At 51.4% G+C, this 20,474-nt stretch overlaps 8 protein-coding genes across 8 annotated transcripts; 4 read left to right on the plus strand and 4 right to left on the minus strand.

The window, feature by feature from the left end:
* Positions 1-183: 183 nt before the first annotated feature.
* On the plus strand, positions 184-3,029 carry TRP3 (anthranilate synthase / indole-3-glycerol phosphate synthase). The gene is made up of 6 exons (XM_024904420.2): positions 184-333; positions 422-509; positions 577-647; positions 712-944; positions 1,010-1,925; positions 1,990-3,029. Exons 1-6 carry the CDS (start codon positions 286-288, stop codon positions 2,791-2,793), a joined length of 2,160 nt encoding a protein of 719 aa, XP_024756366.1. The 5' UTR covers positions 184-285; the 3' UTR covers positions 2,794-3,029.
* Positions 2,823-4,046, minus strand: TrAFT101_007435 (mitochondrial 54S ribosomal protein bL28m). The gene has a single exon (XM_024901078.2). It carries the CDS (start codon positions 3,866-3,868, stop codon positions 2,999-3,001), a length of 870 nt encoding a protein of 289 aa, XP_024756365.1. The 5' UTR covers positions 3,869-4,046; the 3' UTR covers positions 2,823-2,998.
* Positions 4,047-4,315: 269 nt separating this feature from the next.
* On the plus strand, positions 4,316-5,921 carry TrAFT101_007436 (uncharacterized protein). Its single transcript, XM_024905518.2, has 2 exons — positions 4,316-4,676; positions 4,753-5,921. Exons 1-2 carry the CDS (start codon positions 4,533-4,535, stop codon positions 5,710-5,712), a joined length of 1,104 nt encoding a protein of 367 aa, XP_024756364.1. The 5' UTR covers positions 4,316-4,532; the 3' UTR covers positions 5,713-5,921.
* Positions 5,922-6,055: 134 nt separating this feature from the next.
* On the minus strand, positions 6,056-7,827 carry GOT2 (Aspartate aminotransferase, mitochondrial; the record flags this gene model as incomplete). The annotated part of the gene is made up of 6 exons (XM_066128045.1): positions 6,056-6,505; positions 6,633-7,282; positions 7,366-7,416; positions 7,481-7,490; positions 7,565-7,645; positions 7,714-7,827. 6 exons carry the CDS (start codon positions 7,825-7,827, stop codon positions 6,056-6,058), a joined length of 1,356 nt encoding a protein of 451 aa, XP_065984159.1.
* A 1,646-nt stretch (positions 7,828-9,473) lies between these two features.
* On the plus strand, positions 9,474-13,208 carry TrAFT101_007438 (uncharacterized protein). Its single transcript, XM_024911072.2, has 5 exons — positions 9,474-11,226; positions 11,284-11,375; positions 11,498-12,534; positions 12,597-12,687; positions 12,753-13,208. Exons 1-5 carry the CDS (start codon positions 10,947-10,949, stop codon positions 12,963-12,965), a joined length of 1,713 nt encoding a protein of 570 aa, XP_024756361.1. The 5' UTR covers positions 9,474-10,946; the 3' UTR covers positions 12,966-13,208.
* Positions 13,209-13,638: 430 nt separating this feature from the next.
* On the minus strand, positions 13,639-14,303 carry ATG8 (ubiquitin-like protein atg8; the record flags this gene model as incomplete). The annotated part of the gene is made up of 3 exons (XM_024901142.1): positions 13,639-13,687; positions 13,803-14,020; positions 14,214-14,303. The coding sequence occupies 3 exons, from the start codon at positions 14,301-14,303 to the stop codon at positions 13,639-13,641; spliced, it is 357 nt and encodes a 118-aa protein (XP_024756360.1).
* Positions 14,304-15,473: 1,170 nt separating this feature from the next.
* Positions 15,474-17,398, plus strand: TrAFT101_007440 (uncharacterized protein). The gene is made up of 2 exons (XM_024908797.2): positions 15,474-16,197; positions 16,260-17,398. Exons 1-2 carry the CDS (start codon positions 15,976-15,978, stop codon positions 17,277-17,279), a joined length of 1,242 nt encoding a protein of 413 aa, XP_024756359.1. The 5' UTR covers positions 15,474-15,975; the 3' UTR covers positions 17,280-17,398.
* Positions 17,399-18,466: 1,068 nt separating this feature from the next.
* RPN8 (proteasome regulatory particle subunit) lies at positions 18,467-20,094 on the minus strand. The gene is made up of 3 exons (XM_024902104.2): positions 19,607-20,094; positions 19,249-19,520; positions 18,467-19,181 (listed from the first exon to the last, which is right to left on the minus strand). Exons 1-3 carry the CDS (start codon positions 19,791-19,793, stop codon positions 18,612-18,614), a joined length of 1,029 nt encoding a protein of 342 aa, XP_024756357.1. The 5' UTR covers positions 19,794-20,094; the 3' UTR covers positions 18,467-18,611.
* Positions 20,095-20,474: the final 380 nt, after the last annotated feature.

Consider the following 20,474-nt stretch of genomic DNA (forward strand, 5'->3'; position numbering starts at 1 on the left):
CATCCGCCTGCTGAGCATTGCCGGATTGGGCAAGTCCGGGCCTGTGGGGCTGGGCTGCAGCTGCGGGAGGTGGGGCTTATGCAGGTGCTAGTCGTGGCAGGAGCCATCTGGAGGGGCGGACCGCATTGATCCGGAATCGGGTGCCAGAAAGTTCGACTTCTTTAAAAACGCCCGATCGACGTCGACTTTTTTGTTTGCCACTGATCTCGACATCGACGCAAAAATCCTTCATCCTGGTGAATCGAGCCTTTCATTTGAAGCGAGACGACACAAGAGACGAACACCATGGAGGCCATCAAGCAGACGTTTGCCCGCTGCAAGGCGCAGAACCGAGTGAGTGCCCCTCCATTGACGGCATCCGCGGGGTAGCAATTGCTGGAAGATGCATTCGCTGACATCTGAGTTTTTCGAAAAATTGTAGCCGGCGCTGGTCACGTATGTGACTGCGGGTTACCCACGACCGGAGGATACTCCTGGCATCTTGTTGGCCATGGAGAAGGGAGGAGCCGGTTAGTTTTGATCATGTGAAGAGAGATATATGGAGAATGGGAGTCATACTGATTTTGAGATGAAAAGACGTCCTTGAGCTCGGGGCTCCCTTCACCGATCCCATTGCCGACGGACCGACTATTCAAACCGCCAACACGGTACGAACATCTATACCGAGGTCAAAATCATTCGACGTGCATGTCTGACTTTGATGTGATACAGATTGCTCTGAACAATGGCGTCAGCATCGAGTCCACGTTGGCCATGGTCAAGGAGGCCAGGTCCCGCGGCTTGAAGGCCCCAGTCATGCTCATGGGATACTACAACCCCCTTCTCAGCTACGGTGAGGAGCGTCTGCTGCAAGATTGCCAGAGCTCCGGCGTCAATGGCTTCATTGTCGTTGACTTGCCCCCGGAAGAGGCCGTCTCATTCCGCAAGCTCTGCTCCAAGGGCGGGTAAGTGCCAGCTTTATTACGGGATCTCAGGTGGGAAGCATACTAATCAGGGTTAAACACATTAGCCTTTCATACGTCCCCTTGATCGCCCCTGCGACCTCAGATACCCGTATGAAGATTCTGTGCCAGCTCGCAGACTCATTCATCTATGTTGTCTCAAGACAAGGTGTTACCGGCGCCACTGGAAGTCTCAGCTCACATCTCCCTGACCTCCTCAGCCGCGTCAAAAAGTACAGCGGCAACAAGCCCGCTGCTGTTGGCTTCGGTGTCAGCACCCACGAACACTTCCAGAGCGTTGCCGCCATCGCCGATGGCGTCGTAGTCGGCAGCCAAATCATCACTACGATCCAAAAGGCTGCCTCTGGCCAAATCGATGCCGACGTTGAAAACTACTGCGCCTATCTCTGCGGCCGTGATGCTCGACCAGTGCTTACTGGAGAAGTTCCGTTGGTTCAAGATGCGCCCGGCAACCAGGGTGCCAGCGCAGATTCAGTGTCTGTCAGCGCAGTTGTCAAGGATAGTGACCGGCTCACTGCGGAGCAAGACAGTGATTTGGTGGCCCAGCTTGCAGCTCTCCACGGCAAAATCCCTGAGCGATTCGGAGAATTTGGCGGTCAGTACGTTCCAGAGAGCTTGATGGACTGCTTGTCCGAGCTTGAAGAGGGCTTCAACAAGATCAAGGACGACCCTTCGTTCTGGGAGGAGTACCGATCATACTACGACTACATGGGACGACCGTCTCGCCTTCACTTGGCGGACCGTCTTACAGAGCACTGCGGCGGTGCCAACATCTGGCTCAAGCGAGAGGATCTGAACCACACGGGTAGCCACAAGATCAACAACGCACTCGGACAGCTGCTTCTGGCCAAGCGTCTTGGAAAGACCAAGATCATTGCTGAGACTGGAGCCGGCCAGCACGGTGTTGCTACTGCGACTGTGTGTGCCAAATTTGGCATGGAATGCACAGTTTACATGGGAGCTGTAAGACTCAATCCACCGAAATCGCCAGCTAACTTGGAAACTATATGCTGACTATAATTAATAGGAGGATGTTCGTCGACAGGCCCTCAACGTCTTCAGAATGAGATTGCTTGGCGCCAAGGTCGTAGCTGTGGAGGCTGGTAGCAAGACTCTGCGAGATGCAGTCAACGAAGCTCTCCGCGCCTGGGTTGTTGACCTCGACACCACTCATTACATCATCGGATCTGCTATCGGACCCCACCCCTATCCTACCATTGTGAGGACATTCCAGTCGGTCATTGGTGATGAGACCAAGAAGCAAATGCAAGAGATGCGCGGCAAGCTTCCCGACGCAGTTGTTGCCTGCGTCGGCGGAGGTAGCAACGCCGTCGGCATGTTCTACCCCTTCGCCAATGACCCATCAGTGAAGCTTCTGGGTGTTGAGGCTGGCGGTGATGGTGTCGACACTGAACGACACAGCGCCACCCTTACCGGTGGATCAAAGGGCGTTCTTCACGGAGTACGAACATATGTGCTCCAGGATAAGAACGGCCAGATCATTGAGACACACTCGGTCTCTGCCGGTCTTGATTATCCCGGCGTAGGACCCGAGCTGAGCTCCTGGAAGGACACTGAGCGAGCCAAGTTCATCGCCGCGACTGATGCTGAGGCCTTTATGGGCTTCAGGCTGATCAGCCAGCTGGAGGGTATCATCCCTGCTCTAGAGTCGGCTCACGGAATTTACGGAGCCATTGAGTTGGCCAAGACGATGAAGAAGGGCGAGGACCTGGTCATCTGCCTGAGTGGCAGAGGAGACAAGGATGTGCAGAGCGTGGCAGAGGAGCTGCCTCGCCTCGGACCCAAGATTGGCTGGGACCTTCGATTTTAAGAAAAAGTTTGGGGTTGAGGATTTTCATTAGCATATAAGATTGTGGTGGCATAAAAAGCTCTTTTGTTTTGCGGTACCGCACTTAGGATATCCGGCATTTTCATAGTTTATGTTTGTGCTAGTTGTGTCATATAGTTGGGTTTATTTTACAAGAGTACATACAATGATATACAAAAAAAAAACAGAAATCTATAAGATTGAATCGTTACACTTTAGCGCCTTGCTTTTCCTTTTCCGCCTGGATCTGGCTTGTCCTTGCCGCTTCATCCGCACGGTCTATCTGCTGCATCAGCAGCGCTTCCTCTTCGTCAGACAGCTCTTGAATTCCCTCAAGATCCGCCAAATCCTCGTCGCCCAGCACAAAGGTCTGGTCCAAAGCAGCCCTCATCTCGGCCAACGTAGCCTTACTCCGCAGGCTGAGCGGTCCGGGAGTAGCGTAATCGAGCGCATACTGGATGATGTCGTCCCGGTCCTCCAGCTCCCTTGGCTCCAGGCCCAGCGCAACTCTCTCGTCGTTGAAGCGCTGCTGCACGGCGCGGCTCTGCATCAGCAGCCAGCGCAGGTTCCAGCCACCGGGGCCCAGCTCCTTAAGGCGCGCAGGCTTGCTCTTGAGGAGGTAATTCTCGATGCCGCCCTCGCGGCGGATGGTCTTGAGGACGCGCAGGGTGAGGCGGGTCTTGATGCGGGCGCCAAGGGCGGGGATGAGGAACGTCTTGACGTGGACGTTGGGGCGCCAGAGGCGGCGAGCCTTGTTGTTGTGCTTGGGGGCGACGGTGTTGCCGAAGCGGATGCGGGCGCTGCCGTAGAGGCCGGCGTTGGACTGCTTGTAGACGAGGCGCTCGCCGTAGGGGTAGGGCGGGATGAGGTCGCTGGGGAGGCGGTGCGGCTTGACGGTTTTGGTGGATTGGGGGGCTGTGGCGGAGAAGGCGCGGGTTGCTGATGCTGATAATGTTGACGACGGCGGCGTCGCTAATGAAGATTGTCGGAGCGAGGAGGAGGAGGCTGTGGAGGAGAGGCGAGAGGCGAGAGCCATGAGAGGCCGGGCCGATGATGAGGGTAATAATGTTGGCGACATGATGGTTTCGTTTATATGCGTCGTTGGCCGCTATAAGTACAGAAATGTAGAAAAAAATGAAAAGGAATCCCTCTAAGGCCTTATGACAAGACCATTGGCAAGGGGTTATAGTAGCAATGCGAATTCAATGGGGGGGTGCGCTGAGCATTTAGAAAAAAATGACCCCTCGATCCCACCAACTTTTGAGAATTTTGGCAATGGCCTGTTTGTTGTTTGGAGTCGTATAATTTCTCTGTTGCGCGCAAGATTGGATGATCCGCTCCGGACTTGTACCCGGGAAGCTTAGGCGGGGTGAAAGTGAGCTGCTGGTAGGTACTTTAGGGAGGTAACTCTGAGAAGTTGCAAAGTCACGAGACCCCGCGGTTCTTTCGCGAGCTCCATCCATCCAAAAACTGGCGCTTCTCGTTTTGGGCATCTTCTTATTGCTACCCCACCAAAGTCGCTGGGCTGGGCAGCCATTCGTGGGGTGTGTGTGTGTGTGTGTGTGGTGGTAAGGAGGCGCTACTTCTTTCGATACAGACTTATTGGAGCAATATCTTTGGCCACTTATAACCAATTGTTGTTGCATTTTTCTTTTCTTTCGTATTGCCCTTTTTCTTTTCTTTATAGAAGTTTATTGTGGTTGTAAGCACGACCGTTCAATTGATGGAGGAGTAGAGAAAGCATGTTCCCTCCCGTTGAGCAAAAGATTCTGCAGAGCAATCCGGAGTTCGCAAAGCTCTATCGCGTCATCACCACTGCCATCTTGAACCCGGATGGCTCTACCAAGGACGACGACGAGGCCAAAGATCGGGCTGCGGTGCAAAAGGTGAGTTTCTGAAGAACAATTTTATCCCCCCCCCTTTATCTACTTCACTATTAAATACTGACAAGTTCCGCTCTAGAGTCTAGACAAGCATCGCCAGAAAGCTGCAAAACACTACCTCCTAGAACGCGCCATCGCAACCGCCACGCCTCCCGAGCCGAAGCCCGCATCATCATCAGCAGCCTCCACCAGACTCTCCCGAGCCAGCGAGCGCCTCCAACAGAAACAATCCCAGTCCTCCGCCGAAGCCACGCCCGAGGCGCTCCTCGAGCTGATCCTCATCCTGCCCTCATTCCTCGATACCGTCGATACGCTGCCTCACGAGTCAATCGCCTTGTTGCTTTCGAGCCCGCCGCTGTCTGGCTTTGAAGCTCTGCTGCCCGACCTGGCCGACTTGATATCTTCCAACCTACACGCCTCTGCCTTGGGCCTCGCCCGCCTTGCCCATCCCGCCACGAACCCTACTTACCTCCACCGCTATGTCGCCTCTCTGCCAAAAGACTTTGCGAATCTCAACACCGGTCTAGCTGCTGCCGAGGAAACCCTCAAGACCGCCCGGATACGCACCATCACGTCTCTCACCAACCTCCTCCAGCTCTTTTCAGAATGCCTCACGTGCCTCGTGCGCACGCTAGAGGCCAAACATGGCGTTATTGCTCGTAGCCTGGAGCTTCGCGCCTCGGATATATCCCTGGATGCGCAGCGCGCGGAGAAGCAGGCTGAGCAAACAATGTTGAAGCTCAGAAAGGAGGTGTACACCCCTGAAAGCATATCCGCTCTGCAGCACTACGTCACGCACCTTAAAGACGCCAACACACGGGTCGCTGAAAAGGTGCAGGATCTGCAAGCTGACCTAGAAGCTTATGATGATGATGATGATGATGATGATGATGATGAAGAAGAAGACTCTCAAGATGAAATGGGCGAGAGTCAAGAAGAAGAAGGAGGATCATCAGAAGATGGGCACGGAGATTACAAAGATGAAAGACAGCACGTGGAGGATACGAAACGAGACATGGACCGATTACGACTGTCATGATTTTAACGATAAATAAAGCGCTTTCAATCTTTGTTCAATCTGTATATATAGCGCGCAAGTGATTTTCTTTTCTCTCTTTTTTAATTCTGAATGGAGATTTGCAAACGCTTAGACGCGAATGGGTACAAATAATACAATCATCAGGCGTTTCTTCATGATTATTGTTACATTGGCTATTATAAACCAGTCATCTGGCCACTAAACAATGCAAAAAAGGTCTTTTTTTTTTTTTTTCCTTTTTAGATCGCCTAATACCTGAATAGAAAAACACTCTTCTACCCTTTCCCTTTAATTTCATCACTTCCATTGTAATGCATGAATTTTTAACTTTTATTTCTTCTTCTTAACCCTTGACCTTGAAGATAGCCTCGGCCAGGCGGCCGACGTTGTCGCTGGTGATGCCAGCAACGGAGATACGGCCGTCCTTGGTGGCGTAGACGGAGTACTCCTTGGCCAGCTTCTCCATCTCCTCGGCGTTCAGGCCAGTGTAGGCGAACATGCCGATCTGGCTGGTGATGTGGGACCAGTCGTGCTTGGAGCCGAGCTTCTCGAGGTTCTCCTTGAGGAGGGCACGCATGGTGATGATTCGGTCGGCCATGCCCTTGACCTCGCCCAGCCACTGCTGGTACAGCTTGGGGTTGCTGAGGACCTCGGCGGCAATACGGGCACCGTGGATGGGGGGGTTGGAGTACAGAGGGCGGATGAGGATCTTCAGCTGAGAGTCGACACGCTTCTTCTCCTCAGCGTCGGCGGTGGTGACGGAGAAGGCACCGACACGCTCACCATAGAGACCCTATTTTTAAGTGAAAGCAGCAGTGGTTAGCAGAGAGGCTCTATATAATATCGACTAGAACTCTGGCCGCTCTGGTTTACGCATATACACCAGCAGGAAACCCATCAAGGATGAGAGTTATGCTTACCATGTTCTTGGCGAATGACTGGCAGAGAGCAATGTCGTGGCCCTGCTCGACAAAGTATCGAACGGCAAAGGCATCCTTGTCGGTGTCGCCGCTGGCAAAGCCCTGGTAGGCCATGTCGAAGAAGGCAAAGTGGTTCTGCTCCTTGACAACCTTGGAGATCTCCTTCCACTGCTCAGGGGTGGGGTCGACACCAGTAGGGTTGTGGGCGCAGGCGTGGAACAGGAAGACGCTGCCCAGGGGAGCGGCCTTGAGGTCGGCAACCAGGCCATCAAAGTCAAGGCCGATGGTGTCCTTATTGTAGTAGCGGTAGGTCTCGACCTTGAGGCCGGCATCGCTGAAGACAGCCTTGTGGTTGGCCCATGAAGGGTTGGGGATGAAGATCTTCTTGTCGCCAGAGTACCAGCGCTGGAGGAAGGCAGCACCTAGCCGCAGAGCACCGGTTCCGGAGATGGTCTGGGAGATGGCAACGCGGTCGAGGACGGCGGGGTTGGGGCCGTAGGCGAGCTTAGCAGCCAGAGGAGGGAACTCGGGGACACCAGTGATGCCGGCGTACTCCTTGTTCAGCTTGTTGTTGACGATCTTCTCCTCGGCCTCGCGGACGGAGGGGAGGACGTAGGGCTTTCCTGCATCGTCACGGTAGGCACCGACACCTATAAGGGCGCAATGATTACATGTTTAGCAGGTGTTGCTATCGCAAACCAGGAGCGCTCGAAAGGGCGTGGAGGTATCGTACCAAGGTTGATCTTCTTCTCGAACTTGTCGGCCTTGAAAGCCTCAGTAATGCCTGATGGAACGGTTAGTCGCGCGACGAGAGACAGACGACAGGACTCAATGGAGGGTAGACGTACCAAGAATAGCCTAAACAGTGAGAAGGAACACTCTGTTAGCCTATACGGTTCATACAACTGAAGCTCTCGTTTCATATATCGAGCTTCCAAAGGTCCAAAGGTCCAATGGTTCAATGCTCCAGAGACCGAGGTATCCGCCACTATCAACTCAATCAAACTTACATCCTACAACCCAATTGTCAGCAACAGGCGACCTGTGACAGCACCAGCTTTGTTATTTGCATGAAACTCACAGGAGGACCCTGGGGCACGTTGATCCAGGTAGACAGAGCAACACGGCTGGTGAGGTTCAGGGTCGCAGGGCGCAGGGCAGTTCGCCTGCTAGCAACTCGAAGAGCGGACAACATGGTGGCGTCTGTGTGGAGGTGAGGCAGTTAAAGAGTCGGCGGGGTTGAGGGGAGGGGACGAGCGAATTGCACCTCTGAGGCCTGCGAGAAGAGCAGAAATGGAGAGTGGCAGAAGGGCAATTGCGGTTCCAGACGAAGATCTGAAGCTTGTCTGTGGCTGAAGGGGTATTTAGCCAGGCGGGCGAAAAAGGACAGGCACAGTCACACCTCCGGAGCGGGATGGTTCGATTGCGTTGACACTGAGCAAAATGCCGGTGGGCCGGGCTTTGGCTTAGTTTGGTGACTTCGGAGCAACGGCGGCATAAGGAAAAAAAAAATTCACCTGGGATTGGTGAGAGTAATATTAACATTCTCAGTGTTACAGGAGCAGTGTTTTGCTTCTTCTGGTGTTTTATATATATTCCAAGCAGTCTCTGTATGTATTTATTAATACAATTTTTATCATTTTTATCATTTTTATATGCATTGACGCTTTTTGCACTGGAATTGTGTTTCTCGTCCCCCGCCCGAGTTTTTTTTAGCAGCTGTTTTAGCAGCTGTTTTAGCATCACATGGAGCTCAAAGTGCTGGAGAAGGTGGATGCAAATCCTTGCGGGGAGAGTCGGGAGAGCTTCAGCAAAGCTCCGACTCTTCTCCGAAGTGAAGGCAGGACCCTTGAGGAAGGGCATACGGGGAAACGTATTCCCGGCGGAGCTGCTGCTGCTGCTGCTGTTGTTGCTGTTGCGTGGCTGACGATGAGAGAAAAACGGGGGGGACAGTTATGTAATGTTGGTTGGGTGATGTGATGGGCGCCAACAGCAGATAAGCTCAGCCTTCTAGAAGCAAAGAGCAACTCTATATCGAATGGCGTGCATATGCACGGCACGGACCCTGAGAGGCGCTGAAGATTGTTCGTTATCTGATCGAAGCTGAAGACGACGCAGCACACAGCAGCTTGCCTTTATTAGTCAATGGACAAGATATCACGGCATAGATGGTTTGAGGATGACGAAAACGAGCGAGTCTGCTTTGCATGTTTTCCGCGTCCTTTCACGCCCTTTACGAGGCGAGAGACGGCATCTTGGGCGTGGTGGAGGAGGCATATCCATCCATCCATACATGCAGTCGTGCTCACCATCTACACGACACGACCGCCGTGGCCATCATATAGACTCGACGCTATCGAGATTGGACTCCGTCGGCAAATGGTCAATAGCCGTGAATGCTTGTTCCCCCGCATCGAGATTGTCTAGCTCATCTAGCTAATAAGCAACTATGTATCGAAATCCGGGGAGAGCTGAGCAATCGCAAATGCTGTCAAATGCATGTGAGGCATGTGAGGGTTCGTGATGGATAGTATGGAGTATGGAGTAGGATAATAAGACGGCCAAGTCGAGAAAGCAGGCATGGCCAGGCGGATATTACTCCTTTAGGCCAATAATGAGTGGCGCCCCTCCCACGCTGGTCCACTCAGCAATCAGAAAAATCCCAATTGCCCAAAGCAGGATATTTGCGGCGATGGAGGTCTGCGAAAATCGCCCCTCTAGGCTAGTGCCGCCGCACAGCCGGTGGACCAAACTCCCTTTTTCTGCGGCCCACGACACCAAAAATGTCGGATGGCCTGGCCATCGCCAAACGAGTCTGCGAGCGAAACGAACGCACGTCGATTCCCCAGCATGCCAGATTCGAATAAGCATATGGGGCTGAAGGGCTGCGATCTAGCGTCTCGTCTCCCCCGCATCGCGATCCTTCCCCGTGGGGTTTCGCGCTCCCCAAATGACGACAAGCTGCCTGGTGTGTAGAATCGCAGTGCCTGTCATTGGCTGGTGGCTGTAGATTTCTCGTGGGAAGCGAGCGAGCACCTCAGCTCCGGCGTGTCTTTCCCTTGCGGCGTATTATCGAGATGGTCTACTTCAACACGTACCTAATTGTTACTATTGCTTTCTACAAACATGTCCATGTGATTGATGGGATAATTATTACCATTCTAATCAGCAAAGACAAACGCCTCAAGAGGGGAGCCTGCTTATAGATGGCCTCTCCTATGTGCTATCGATCTATCTAATACTACAGAGTACCTAATAGTAGCTTGCACCCTGTCTATAGACAAGAGATGTTCCACTGGCTTGATCATCTCCCTTAGCAGCCCACGGCCAAACCACCACCCTCTCTGCTTATGCCGTTATGCAACTGCTCCATAGCGCTGATACGAGTTGCTCCATGGAATCGCAGCTCCAAAGTGGCGGTCGCATGGCCCTTCCGACCAGGGCAGAGAAGAAAAAAAAATTTGCTGTTTCCCTACTCGCTGCCGACCGTAGGTGGAAGAAACCAGGGGCACAAGAAATTCTCCAATTCAATTGCCCCATTATTACGGTTCTGTTTGCAGCCTTTCTACTTGCTGGACCAAGGCTAGACCTGGGCTTTTTAGCAGCTTAAGCGGGCTTCTCCGCCGCCACGAGCCACTCCCGGCTTTGCATTCATGACTAGTTCCTTGCTAAACTAAACATGTCCCCTCTCTTCGTTGGGGGAGGAGAGGAGAGCAGAGAGGTGCTTTTGGAGTATTGCGGGCTAAAGAAATCTTTTCTTTTCTTTTTTTTCCTTTCTTCTGTTCCAAAGGACTGTTTGCTTTCTGCAAGAGCCTTGCATTAGCCAAAGCGTCAGACGGCGAGAATCCTAATTCGCTACCTTTTTTTTTCTCCTTCGGCTTTTGACCCTAGCTGCATATCTAGTTGATATTGTGTCTAGGGAAAAAAAAAAAACCCACCACCTCCTCCTCCATCGACGGCTCCAGAACAACAGGCGGGCGTCATTGGATCGCCGGAGCAGAAAGACCTCCAATACCTTACAGGTACTAGGGCTCGGCTTATTTAACACCACCCCCCCGGCATCGCTTCGAGCAAGCATCTCATCTCCAAGCATCGTGCCTACTCCGCTTCTTCATTCACCTATATATGGTGGTCTCTGATCCCACCCACCTTCTCTTCTCGATCCTTGTTTTTTTTCTCGTCTCTGTCTCTTTTCTTCCTCTTCTTCAGCAAACTCTGCTGCTGTGAAGAGTGTTGATACGCCGGGCCACCTTCAGGTCTCGTAACATTCTTGTCTGCTTGTATCACGACTCTCATATTCACAACACACACACCATGGCTTCTGACAAGGAGATCTCGCCTAACCCCGATGGTGGCGACATCCAAGTGTCCAAAGATGCCACCACAGGCGGCGTCATCGATGTCGATGGCGATGAAGAGTTCTCAAAAAGGGATCGCACCGTCATCGAGCACGCCAGAGCAGCTACTGCCAAGGAGCAGAAGATGACGCTTCTGCAAGGTATCAAGCTGTATCCCAAGGCCATTGCATGGAGCATGATCATCTCTACCTGCATTGTCATGGAGGGCTACGATGTTAGCTTGGTGAACAATTTCTGTATGTCTTCTCTCGAGAGTCTTGTTTTTCTGTATAATTAGACTAACCTGTTGTTAGATGCGTTCGACCAGTTCAATAGGAAATACGGTGAGCTGTTTCCAGACGGCAAATACCAAGTGCCGGCCAGATGGCAATCAGGCTTGAGTAACGTGAGTTTATCCCGAAATCTATATCTCCATTATATATATTTCTATATATATATATATATACATATCTATAAACGTTGCCAATATCTCAACCATAGCCGGGCTAACATTCTGGTTGACAACAGGGCGCTGCTGTCGGCGAAATCATTGGTCTCTTCATCAACGGTTTTGTCTCCGAGAGATTCGGCTACAGGAAAACCGTCATGGCCTGCCTCGTCATGATCGCCGCCTTCACGGCCATCTTCTTCACTGCGCCCAATGTCAAGGCTCTGCTGGTCGCCGAGATCCTGTGCGGTATTCCTTGGGGCATCTTCCAGACCCTCACCGTCACCTACGCCTCCGAAGTCTGTCCCGTCGCCCTGCGAGGCTACCTCACCACCTACGTCAACTTCTGCTGGGGTCTTGGCCAGGAAATCGGTATCGGAGTCATCTTCGCCATGCTGAAGCGCGACGACCAGTGGGCATACCGCATCCCCTACGGTCTTCAGTGGATGTGGCCGCTCCCTCTCTTCATCGCCATCTACTTCGCTCCCGAATCCCCCTGGTGGCTTGTCCGCCAAGGCAAGGCCCAGGATGCCAAGCATGCCCTGCTCCGCCTGACCAGCCTGGACCGCGAGACCGACTTTGACGCCGACGAGACGGTCGCCATGATGATCCACACGACCGCCCTGGAGGAGAAGGTCACAGCCGGCGCCTCCTACTGGGACTGCTTCAAGGGAGTGGATTTGCGCCGCACGGAGATTGTCTGCATGGTCTGGGCCATCCAGAACCTCAGCGGAAACGCCTTCTCCAACTACTCCACCTACTTCCTTCAGCAAGCCGGCCTATCTGACCACGACTCCTACTCGTTTGCCCTGGGCCAGTACGCCATCAACATGGTCGGTGTCTTTGGCGCATGGGGCCTGATGGCTCTGGGCATCGGACGCCGCACCCTGTATCTGTATGGTCTCTGCGGCCTGTGCAGCATGCTCTTCATCCTCGGCTTCCTGGGTTTGGTGCCCGAGTCGCACAGGAGAGAAGGTTCCCTCGCCACCGGCAGCATCATGGTTGTCTGGGCCCTCTTCTACCAGCTCACCGTCGGCACTGTCTGCTACTCCCTCGTCGGTGAACTTTCATCGCGTCGTCTACAGATTAAGACTGTTGTCCTTGCCCGCAATCTTTAGTACGTACAGATATTTTTCATTTCATATCGTCTAGCCAAATTATACTAACATCTTCGTGCAGCAACGTCGTGGGCATCATCACCAACGTTCTGACGCCATACATGCTGAATCCCACCGCTTGGAACTGGAGCAACTATACTGGATTCTTTTGGGTAAGGAGATTACCCGAGCCGCGTTCGAGAGTGTTCTTGACTAACCACGTATATAATTTCTACAGGGCGGAATCTGCTTCCTCTGCATCATCTACACTTACTTCCGTCTCCCCGAGCCCCGCGGCCGAACTTTTGCTGAAATCGACGTGCTTTTCGAGAGAAAGGTCAGCGCGCGAAACTTTGCCTCCACAAAGGTGGATGTGTTCCACGAATCCATCGACGAAAAGGTTATGAACCAGTACGATGGAATTCTCGAATCTCATATCGAGAAAGTCTGATTTTTCTTTTCTTTTCGTTTCATTTCTTCCTTTGGTTTTGGTTTTGGATAATTTTTTTTTTTTTTGATGATGATCAGTATTAATGAAGGAAAGGAAGCAAGCCATCTACCACGAGATTGATGCGTCTTGATTGGACGTATATACCACTACAAACGATATACCTATAATGCTCGTTTATACATATGAATAAATAATAATGTCTCATTATGCTTCTGGGCTCCTTCTACGGCAATTAATGGGAGATTATAGTTAACTAGAACTTGACATCTTTGAGAGATAAAGCTGTTATTAATCTCTGTTTCGCTGTCGACTATGAGACAGAAAACAAGCAAATAGATAGGCGCAAGGGCAAAAGTGGAGGCAGCAGTCACTCGCAGGAGGGGCTGAAACAATCAAAATGTATAGCCGCATGCATCCACACGTCACTGGATGAAGCCTCCTTCGCCGTGCCACAAATCATTTCCCTCCAAAGTCAAGGCTCGTGACAAAGGCAGCACAGAGATGGGATGCCTTGGGCATCTATTTCATCTCGGCTCTTCTGTTTAATAAAAAAGTATCCGCAATATAACAAAGGTCCCGATATCCCCTAACGGAAAAAGAGTAAAAGCCCAACTACCAAAACGCCTGCATCAGCCATATTCGGCTTGGAAAGTTCCCTGTATCGCCTCGGTGTTTATGCGGTACCAAAGGTATTCTCGCCGGAGTAGGTGATGTAAAGAAAGCTACAAAAAAAAAAGGTCAAAAAGTCAGCTTCCTGCTCTGTTGAGGAGCACCCAAGATTATGTTGGTTGGATCGGGGTGTAGTGGAATGGTGTGGGAATGGGATAAAGTACGCACCCGTCCTCGTCCTTGTGCTCTTCATAGATGCTGCTCATGAGAGCAGCAGTAGGGGGTAAGACCTCATCTACGAAGATGAAGATGGCCTTCTCGGGAGAAAGCTTGATCCTCTTGCGAATGACGTAGACAAACTGGCCTACTGTCAGGTCGGCGGGGACCAGGTACTTCTTCTTGTCGATCGTAGCGATGTCGCTCTTTTCGACTTTCTCGCAGATGACCTGTTGGAGCGGGGAATGTTAGCCATCGAGCTTGAGAGATGGGAAACGCAGAGGACGAATATTGATGACGATGGTGATGGTGATGATGTTAGGCAGCCACAAAGTATACTTGGTTGCATGTATGCCCAGCGGAGCCAAGGGTAAGACGACGACGAAACGAGGTAGGGAGCAGAGCATGAAGCTGTCAACTTACAGGAATACGGTCAGAGTACTTCTGGCGAATGCGCTCGGCCTCGGCCTTGCGCTTCTCAAAGGGGTGCTCGTCCTTGAACTTGCTGCGCATTTTGGCTGTTGGAGAGGTTGAAGTTGAGATGGTGTTGGGGGAGCTGTCGATGACGAGATGGCAGTAGATTTAGGTGGTGCTTTGTGCGATATCAGCGCGCGGACTTGTAGTCGTCTTGTAAAGCAGGTCAAGCCTGGGTTTTGGCGGAGCGATGATGAAAGGGGGAAAAGAAAGAGGAAGACAAGGGATGCAGCGATGATGCAGCCGGTAGAAGTAGGGCGAGCCTGTTTGTGGTGACGAAGTGGAGGAGAGGGGTGCCGGTCGTGGCCGTCGCGGGAGTGACCCAGTGACTTCCGGGGGGCTGATGACTGGATGACACACGCAAGAGGGCGGTAGGCAGAACAGCGTGGAACAGCACAGCGAGCTTTAGGCAGAGGAGGCAGTGACGCTCGCCATCAGCAGCACGCATTGGGTGGCGCGGGGCGGTGGCGCCAGCTTGATGCGGGAATGCGGTGTGTGAATCACCCAGCCCGTGACTTGCGGCTTTAGTACTGCGGTACAGACCGGGTACGGCGGGGAACGAGGGAACAGCAGGAAAAGGGGGGGTTCAGTCTTTGTACACGCATAACACGGACCCCCCCGGGGCAGGTACCCGCGTGCGGCAGGGTGCACGAAGACCACATGATCAGCCTGTCCGGATCCTTGATGCGGTGCTCAGCAATCACAATCACCGGGCAAGTCAAGTCAGTCAGTCGCTCTGCAAAGTCCCCTGTACCCCGGAATGATGCCGTGGATGCTGCCGCTGTCACTGGTACCTGGTACCGCCCCAAGCATTGGATAGCGCTCTCGCAGCTGAGCTACTGCCCCGTACCTCAGGTAGTGCTTGTAAGGCTGACTGGCCGGAAACTCTCGCTTCGCTGCCGTATTCGCTTTCATCTGCAAGGGGGAAGATGAGAGCATCTGTAATCTGGCTCTGCGGAATCCCAAATCCATTAAACGAGTACCTGGTACTAGCAGTATCTGTGTGTAATCTCTTAAAGCTTAGCAAGTGCTGCATACTTATATACATGACGCCAGAACATTAATTCTAGTACTTCTCTGTACGAAGCACTCGTAGGCTATTAGCAACCTCATATGCTATGGATGCTGATACTAGTAGTGCTACTTGGATGAGTCGACTTACATACCTACACAGATACCTACTTACTTGGTACCATGTGAAGTTCCATCTTGTGAGGGAACTTACATAAGATAGATTTCGACGTTTCGTTTGGTGCCTAGGAAATGTGCAAACGATGACTTCATGGCGCACGAGCCACTGTACGCATTTCCACGGCATAGCTGCCGCCTCCTACACACGATGCGACAGGTCCGCTACCGCTGCGCTAACCACAGCGCTATCAAGGTCCCTCTGCGAATCCCGAGCCGAGCTTGTGCCGACCGCCATCAGCCTTAGCCAGGCATGGCCTACGATGTGGGAAGATATCAACTACTGAACACGCCACCGGCAAGTCGGTGGCTCGATCAGTGGAGGAGCCAATTGTCCAATTGAATTGGACGAGAAAGACGAGACGACGACAAGAAGAAAAACCAAAAAATCTCTTCTCCGGCTTATCCTCTCGTCGCGCCGGCCTTCTACTATTAAAACCGGGCTGCGCCCACCTGGTCCGTGTCTCTTCTGTCTTCCTCAATTGCTCTCATCTCATCTCTCCATCGCCATCTTCACCCCGCCATGGCTACGCCCGCGGCGGCTTCTCGCCATGTTCAGCGCGTGGTCACACAGGCCGGTCTACGCTCAGCACGGCCTCTGAGAAGCCAATTGGCTCTCAATCGATGGGTATCTTCCTCTTCAGGTGCTCGTCGGTCTCCGGCTAGCTTTGGAGCTTCTTCCTCAGCAGCCATTTGGCTTGCAGCAGCCGCTATTGGCATCACTGCTCCCTTGGCTTACAGCTTGGTGAGTTTGAACTAATGGGTAATTAAAGCTTCTTTGACTAACATGTGTCTTTTTTCTCCTAGTCAACGGCAGAGTCTGCTAAGCTTGATGTCTCGTCTCTTGCTGAGAAGGATGAGCAGAAGAAGAGAGAAGCCAGCATTACCGACGAATCTCCGATGCGCCTGCGGATGGAGAAATTCATCAAGGAGCAGCAACAAATCATTGTCAAAGAACTCGAGCGCATCGATGGAAAGAAATTCCGCAGGGATGAGTGGACACGGCCGAATGGCGGCGGCGGCATAACCTGCGTGCTGCAGGAGGGTAACGTATTCGAAAAGGCCGGTGTCGGTGTCAGCGTCGTTTACGGATCGCTGCCCAAGCCGGCCATTGCAAAGATGCGAGAAAACCACAAGAATCTCGATCCCAACGTCGAGTCTTTGGAATTCTTCGCCGCTGGCCTGAGCATGGTGCTTCATCCGTCCAACCCCATGGCCCCAACCGTGCATCTGAATTACCGATACTTTGAGACGGCCAATCCCGATGGCACATCTCAGGCTTGGTGGTTTGGCGGCGGCAGCGACTTGACGCCTTCATACCTCTTCGACGAGGATGCTATCCACTTCCACAAGACGATCAAGGCCGCTTGCGACAATCACGACAAGACTTATTATCCTCGATTCAAGAAGTGGTGCGACAAGTACTTTTACAACAAGCACCGCGGCGAGTGTCGAGGCGTGGGCGGCATCTTCTTTGACGACCTAGACGAGGGTGAGCGTGACCAGGAAAACACTTTTGCATTCATCCAGGACTGCTTAAAGTCTTTCCTGCCGTCGTACGTCCCCATTATAGAGAAGCGAAAGGACATGCCCTTTGATGAAAAGGAGAAGGCGTGGCAGCAGATCCGCAGAGGCAAATATGTCGAGTTCAACCTGGTTCACGACCGAGGAACTGCGTTTGGCCTGAATACGCCTGGATCACGAGTGGAGAGTATTCTCATGAGCCTGCCGTTGACGGCAAGCTGGAAGTACATGTACGAGCCAGAGCCTAAGAGCCGGGAGCAGAGGCTAGTGGACGTTTTGAAGGAGCCCAAGGAGTGGGTATAAAATAATGGTACGACTCTTTTCTGTAATTGCGTAGGGTTATATGTACTAGTATATAAACAGTATACTTTGTAGTAGTATAGAGGAAGGTAGATAAAAAAAAATAGTACTTGCTTTTTAATTTGGCAATTGATGTCGATGAGATTTATCCCAGTAGTATAGCTACAGCTGGGTTTGTAGCGAATAAAAATGCGTATCGTGATTTACCACCTATATTAGTGCCTAAAACAGGTTAATGTGCACTGTGACTCGATCCAAGCTCGACTACATAACATTCTTCGTCGTATGTAATACATCTACTCGCCGCCATTTGCCTTATGTATTCGCGTTTTTACTCCATCAAAATCGAGCACCTATAACCAGATGCTATCAGCATCACTTTACCGATGCCGCACATAGCAAGACTCGACAGAGAGTCGCCATACTCGCCAATTCCACAACAATGATGAATGGGAATTGTCTCCCATCTCATCATCAGCTATACACGGCCCTTATTCCGCCATCACCTCCCCCTAGCGCTGGAGAATCGACAAGCGACGATTCAAATTGTCGTCAGCAGCTACTGACCCTCCATGTCATTTTCCCAAGTCTTCTTTTGCCGGCCCTAGACTTGCTGGATCGCGGGCTGGTCACCCGTCTCATCGTAGGCAGCACATCGCACACTGCGACTTCTCACGCAAGTCACGCCCTTCAACATGGCGAAACTGAACTTGGACAAGGTCAGTACACAGATCGAGACCTAAGCCGTCAGCAGGGAACGGGCTTCAGTAAAGATCGGATATGCATGTACAGTGTTCAGTCTGCTGCTTCGGCTGCATCTCGGGGCAGGCGGCGACACACGTCGCACGCGTCGAAATCATACGCAGTGCATATTGATGCGCTGAGCTGCAATTGCGGTGCTTTTGCCCTGGATGCATATTCCAACTACGATATGACAGGCAGTACTGAGCAGCTCCAGGAGCCTAGAATATCATCTGGAGAGTTTGGCAGCCTGGTGATGGACGCTCGGCTGGGTTTGCAGGAGGATTTTCCCTGTTGTAAGCACCTTCTCGCATGCCTGTTGGCCGAGAAATGGAGAGGAACCCCGAGAGGCCATGTTGAGGACAAATATATAACAAAAGAAGAGTTGGCTGCCATAATTGGAGGCCTCTAGTACACCCGTAACACAGCTGTCACGGCTAAGAAGCAGATGGAAATGCAAAATATCTATTTCAGTTGATTTTTTTTGCTTAGCAGTTCGCCATCATCAACATATAGAAACCACTATTTCACTTTATTACTCTAAGCACTCATACGCCTTCATTCAGAGGCAGCCTCGTATTCGCTGTCCCTATATCATTTCTTCTTGGGCTTTTCTTTCTCACTGCCTTCCTTGGCCTCTCCATTAGCGTTGGCGGTGGTACCATCCTTCTTCTCATCCTTGATATTAGACTCCTCTTTCCTAGTCTCCTTCTCGTCTTGCTGCTGTCGGTTTTGGATCTTGTTCTCTATTAGGTCGTGGAATGCTGTAATGGCACGTATCAGACTGCTTAGGTAGATGGCCATCAGCTGGTCGTTGGTCTTAATGCTCATGGCGTGTGATAGTTCGTGGCTTCCCAATTTGCTGTCATCATCGGGTGTGGAGAGGTTGGGGAGAAGGTTGAAGACGTCTTGCAGATTTCCAAGGATCGCATGGTTGACTGGAAGTTGGCCGTCGAGAACTTTTTGGAGGTAGGCTCCGATGTCTCGTAACCGGAGATGCAGTCCTTGAAGTGACTGAAGCTGGTTAGTCACGCGTGTGGACAGAGTGCCCACGGCAACGTCGCGGATATCCCTTAGTAGGTGCTCGACACCAATCTCCTCAGCCTCTTCGGCCTCGATAATCGAAGGTGTGTGGACAAATGTTCGAGAAGTGGTGGTGCCATCCTAGAGAGGGGAAGGGGAGAATCAGCTCGGCTTTCTTGCTCAAGATGCTAGAATATGAACGACTTACATCTTTGATTTCCTCGACCGCAAAATACGCGTCAGTAGGGACGCCGGATTCCTTCGGTTGAACATCGATGATGACTAGTAAGGGGTTGGGTGTGTATCGTTTGAAGAGCTCGTTGATCTCAAGATCAGAGGCGCGAAGCTTGGGTCCAGTGTGGTACCAGCCCACCAGCTTCTCGCGCGCATTCACTTTCTTGAACATGTCGTTCATCGACTCGACGTAGTTGTGGTCCAGGAACCACACTGAAGGGTCCTTTTCATCCTCCTCGAATGGGACTAAACAATGAAGTAAGCTGTTAGAAAGTGTGGCCGCTCTGAGTTGCAGAATCTCTCCAGATTCCCTTGCGCAGTCTACGACGTACCTGCAAAACTGTTCGACACTCTCACGTTCTTTCCATCGTTCTGACCAAGAAGAACACCAACAACCCGTCTCTTGGTCTTGTTCTGTACTGTTCGGTTGTAATGATCGACCGCAGAAAGGAGAACTAGCGGAGCGACGGAGACGTTTCTCGTGACCAGCGAGAGTGTTTCCGCGGTGGTTGTAGGCATTGTAGCTGATGGTAAGAACTGGACCTTTTTAAACAGCGGATTGGAGGGCTCAGCGCCTGAGAGAGCGAAGAAGGCCACAGTAGTTGAAGAAGGCGGAAGTTGTTTGTGGGCAGCGGGAACTCTCAAAAAGAATGCCGATTGGTTTGGAGGTTATGGTCGGTATCGTCAGTGTTTGCTTGGTGGTTTCGAATTACCAAAGAAGCAATTAGGTACCTATCCGACTTACGTCGCAGCACACTCCGTCATGCTGGTAGTACCCCTCCACCAAAGCTACCAAAACACGCTAAGCCGCAAAGAGGCCAGTCACGTTGATGGGGGCAGGATACAGATTACAATTGTATTAAGTTTTAAACAATTAATCAAGAGGTATAGGTATTATATAAAAAGGATTGTAAGATTTAATTCTATGTATTTAAGTAATTTACATACTAGAATATAAATATATGTATATATATATATATATATTTACATGTATATATTTACATATATATATTAATTATTTATTAATTTATAAATACTCCTAGTAAGGAAATATTTATTTTTAAATATATATATTAACAGCTTGGAGTAATATTCATACTAGTAGTTTTTAAATGTATTATTGGTCCTTTTTCCTTGCACAATATATTTTATGTTTAGGCCTTATGCTATAACTGATCTCCGATACACCCCTGGCGGTTA

This window comes from Trichoderma asperellum, chromosome 4 (assembly GCF_020647865.1).
Source record: "Trichoderma asperellum chromosome 4, complete sequence".
Classification (NCBI taxonomy): Eukaryota; Fungi; Ascomycota; class Sordariomycetes; order Hypocreales; family Hypocreaceae; genus Trichoderma; species Trichoderma asperellum.

Bases quoted from the DNA above. Each gene is read 5' to 3' on its own strand.
- TrAFT101_007440 (XM_024908797.2), top strand. From the start codon at position 15,976: ATGGCTACGCCCGCGGCGGCTTCTCGCCATGTTCAGCGCGTGGTCACA. The intron at 16,198-16,259 runs GTGAGTTTGAAC...TTTTTCTCCTAG, and splicing joins CTCCCTTGGCTTACAGCTTG to TCAACGGCAGAGTCTGCTAA.
- TrAFT101_007436 (XM_024905518.2), top strand. From the start codon at position 4,533: ATGTTCCCTCCCGTTGAGCAAAAGATTCTGCAGAGCAATCCGGAGTTC. The intron at 4,677-4,752 runs GTGAGTTTCTGA...GTTCCGCTCTAG, and splicing joins ATCGGGCTGCGGTGCAAAAG to AGTCTAGACAAGCATCGCCA.
- TrAFT101_007438 (XM_024911072.2), top strand. From the start codon at position 10,947: ATGGCTTCTGACAAGGAGATCTCGCCTAACCCCGATGGTGGCGACATC. The intron at 11,376-11,497 runs GTGAGTTTATCC...GGTTGACAACAG, and splicing joins GGCAATCAGGCTTGAGTAAC to GGCGCTGCTGTCGGCGAAAT. The intron at 12,535-12,596 runs GTACGTACAGAT...ATCTTCGTGCAG, and splicing joins GTCCTTGCCCGCAATCTTTA to CAACGTCGTGGGCATCATCA.
- RPN8 (XM_024902104.2), bottom strand. From the start codon at position 19,793: ATGCCTACAACCACCGCGGAAACACTCTCGCTGGTCACGAGAAACGTC. The intron at 19,521-19,606 runs GTACGTCGTAGA...TTCATTGTTTAG, and splicing joins AGTGTCGAACAGTTTTGCAG to TCCCATTCGAGGAGGATGAA. The intron at 19,182-19,248 runs GTAAGTCGTTCA...TCCCCTCTCTAG, and splicing joins CGGTCGAGGAAATCAAAGAT to GATGGCACCACCACTTCTCG.
- TrAFT101_007435 (XM_024901078.2), bottom strand. From the start codon at position 3,868: ATGTCGCCAACATTATTACCCTCATCATCGGCCCGGCCTCTCATGGCT.
- TRP3 (XM_024904420.2), top strand. From the start codon at position 286: ATGGAGGCCATCAAGCAGACGTTTGCCCGCTGCAAGGCGCAGAACCGA. The intron at 648-711 runs GTACGAACATCT...GATGTGATACAG, and splicing joins CTATTCAAACCGCCAACACG to ATTGCTCTGAACAATGGCGT. The intron at 1,926-1,989 runs GTAAGACTCAAT...TATAATTAATAG, and splicing joins GCACAGTTTACATGGGAGCT to GAGGATGTTCGTCGACAGGC.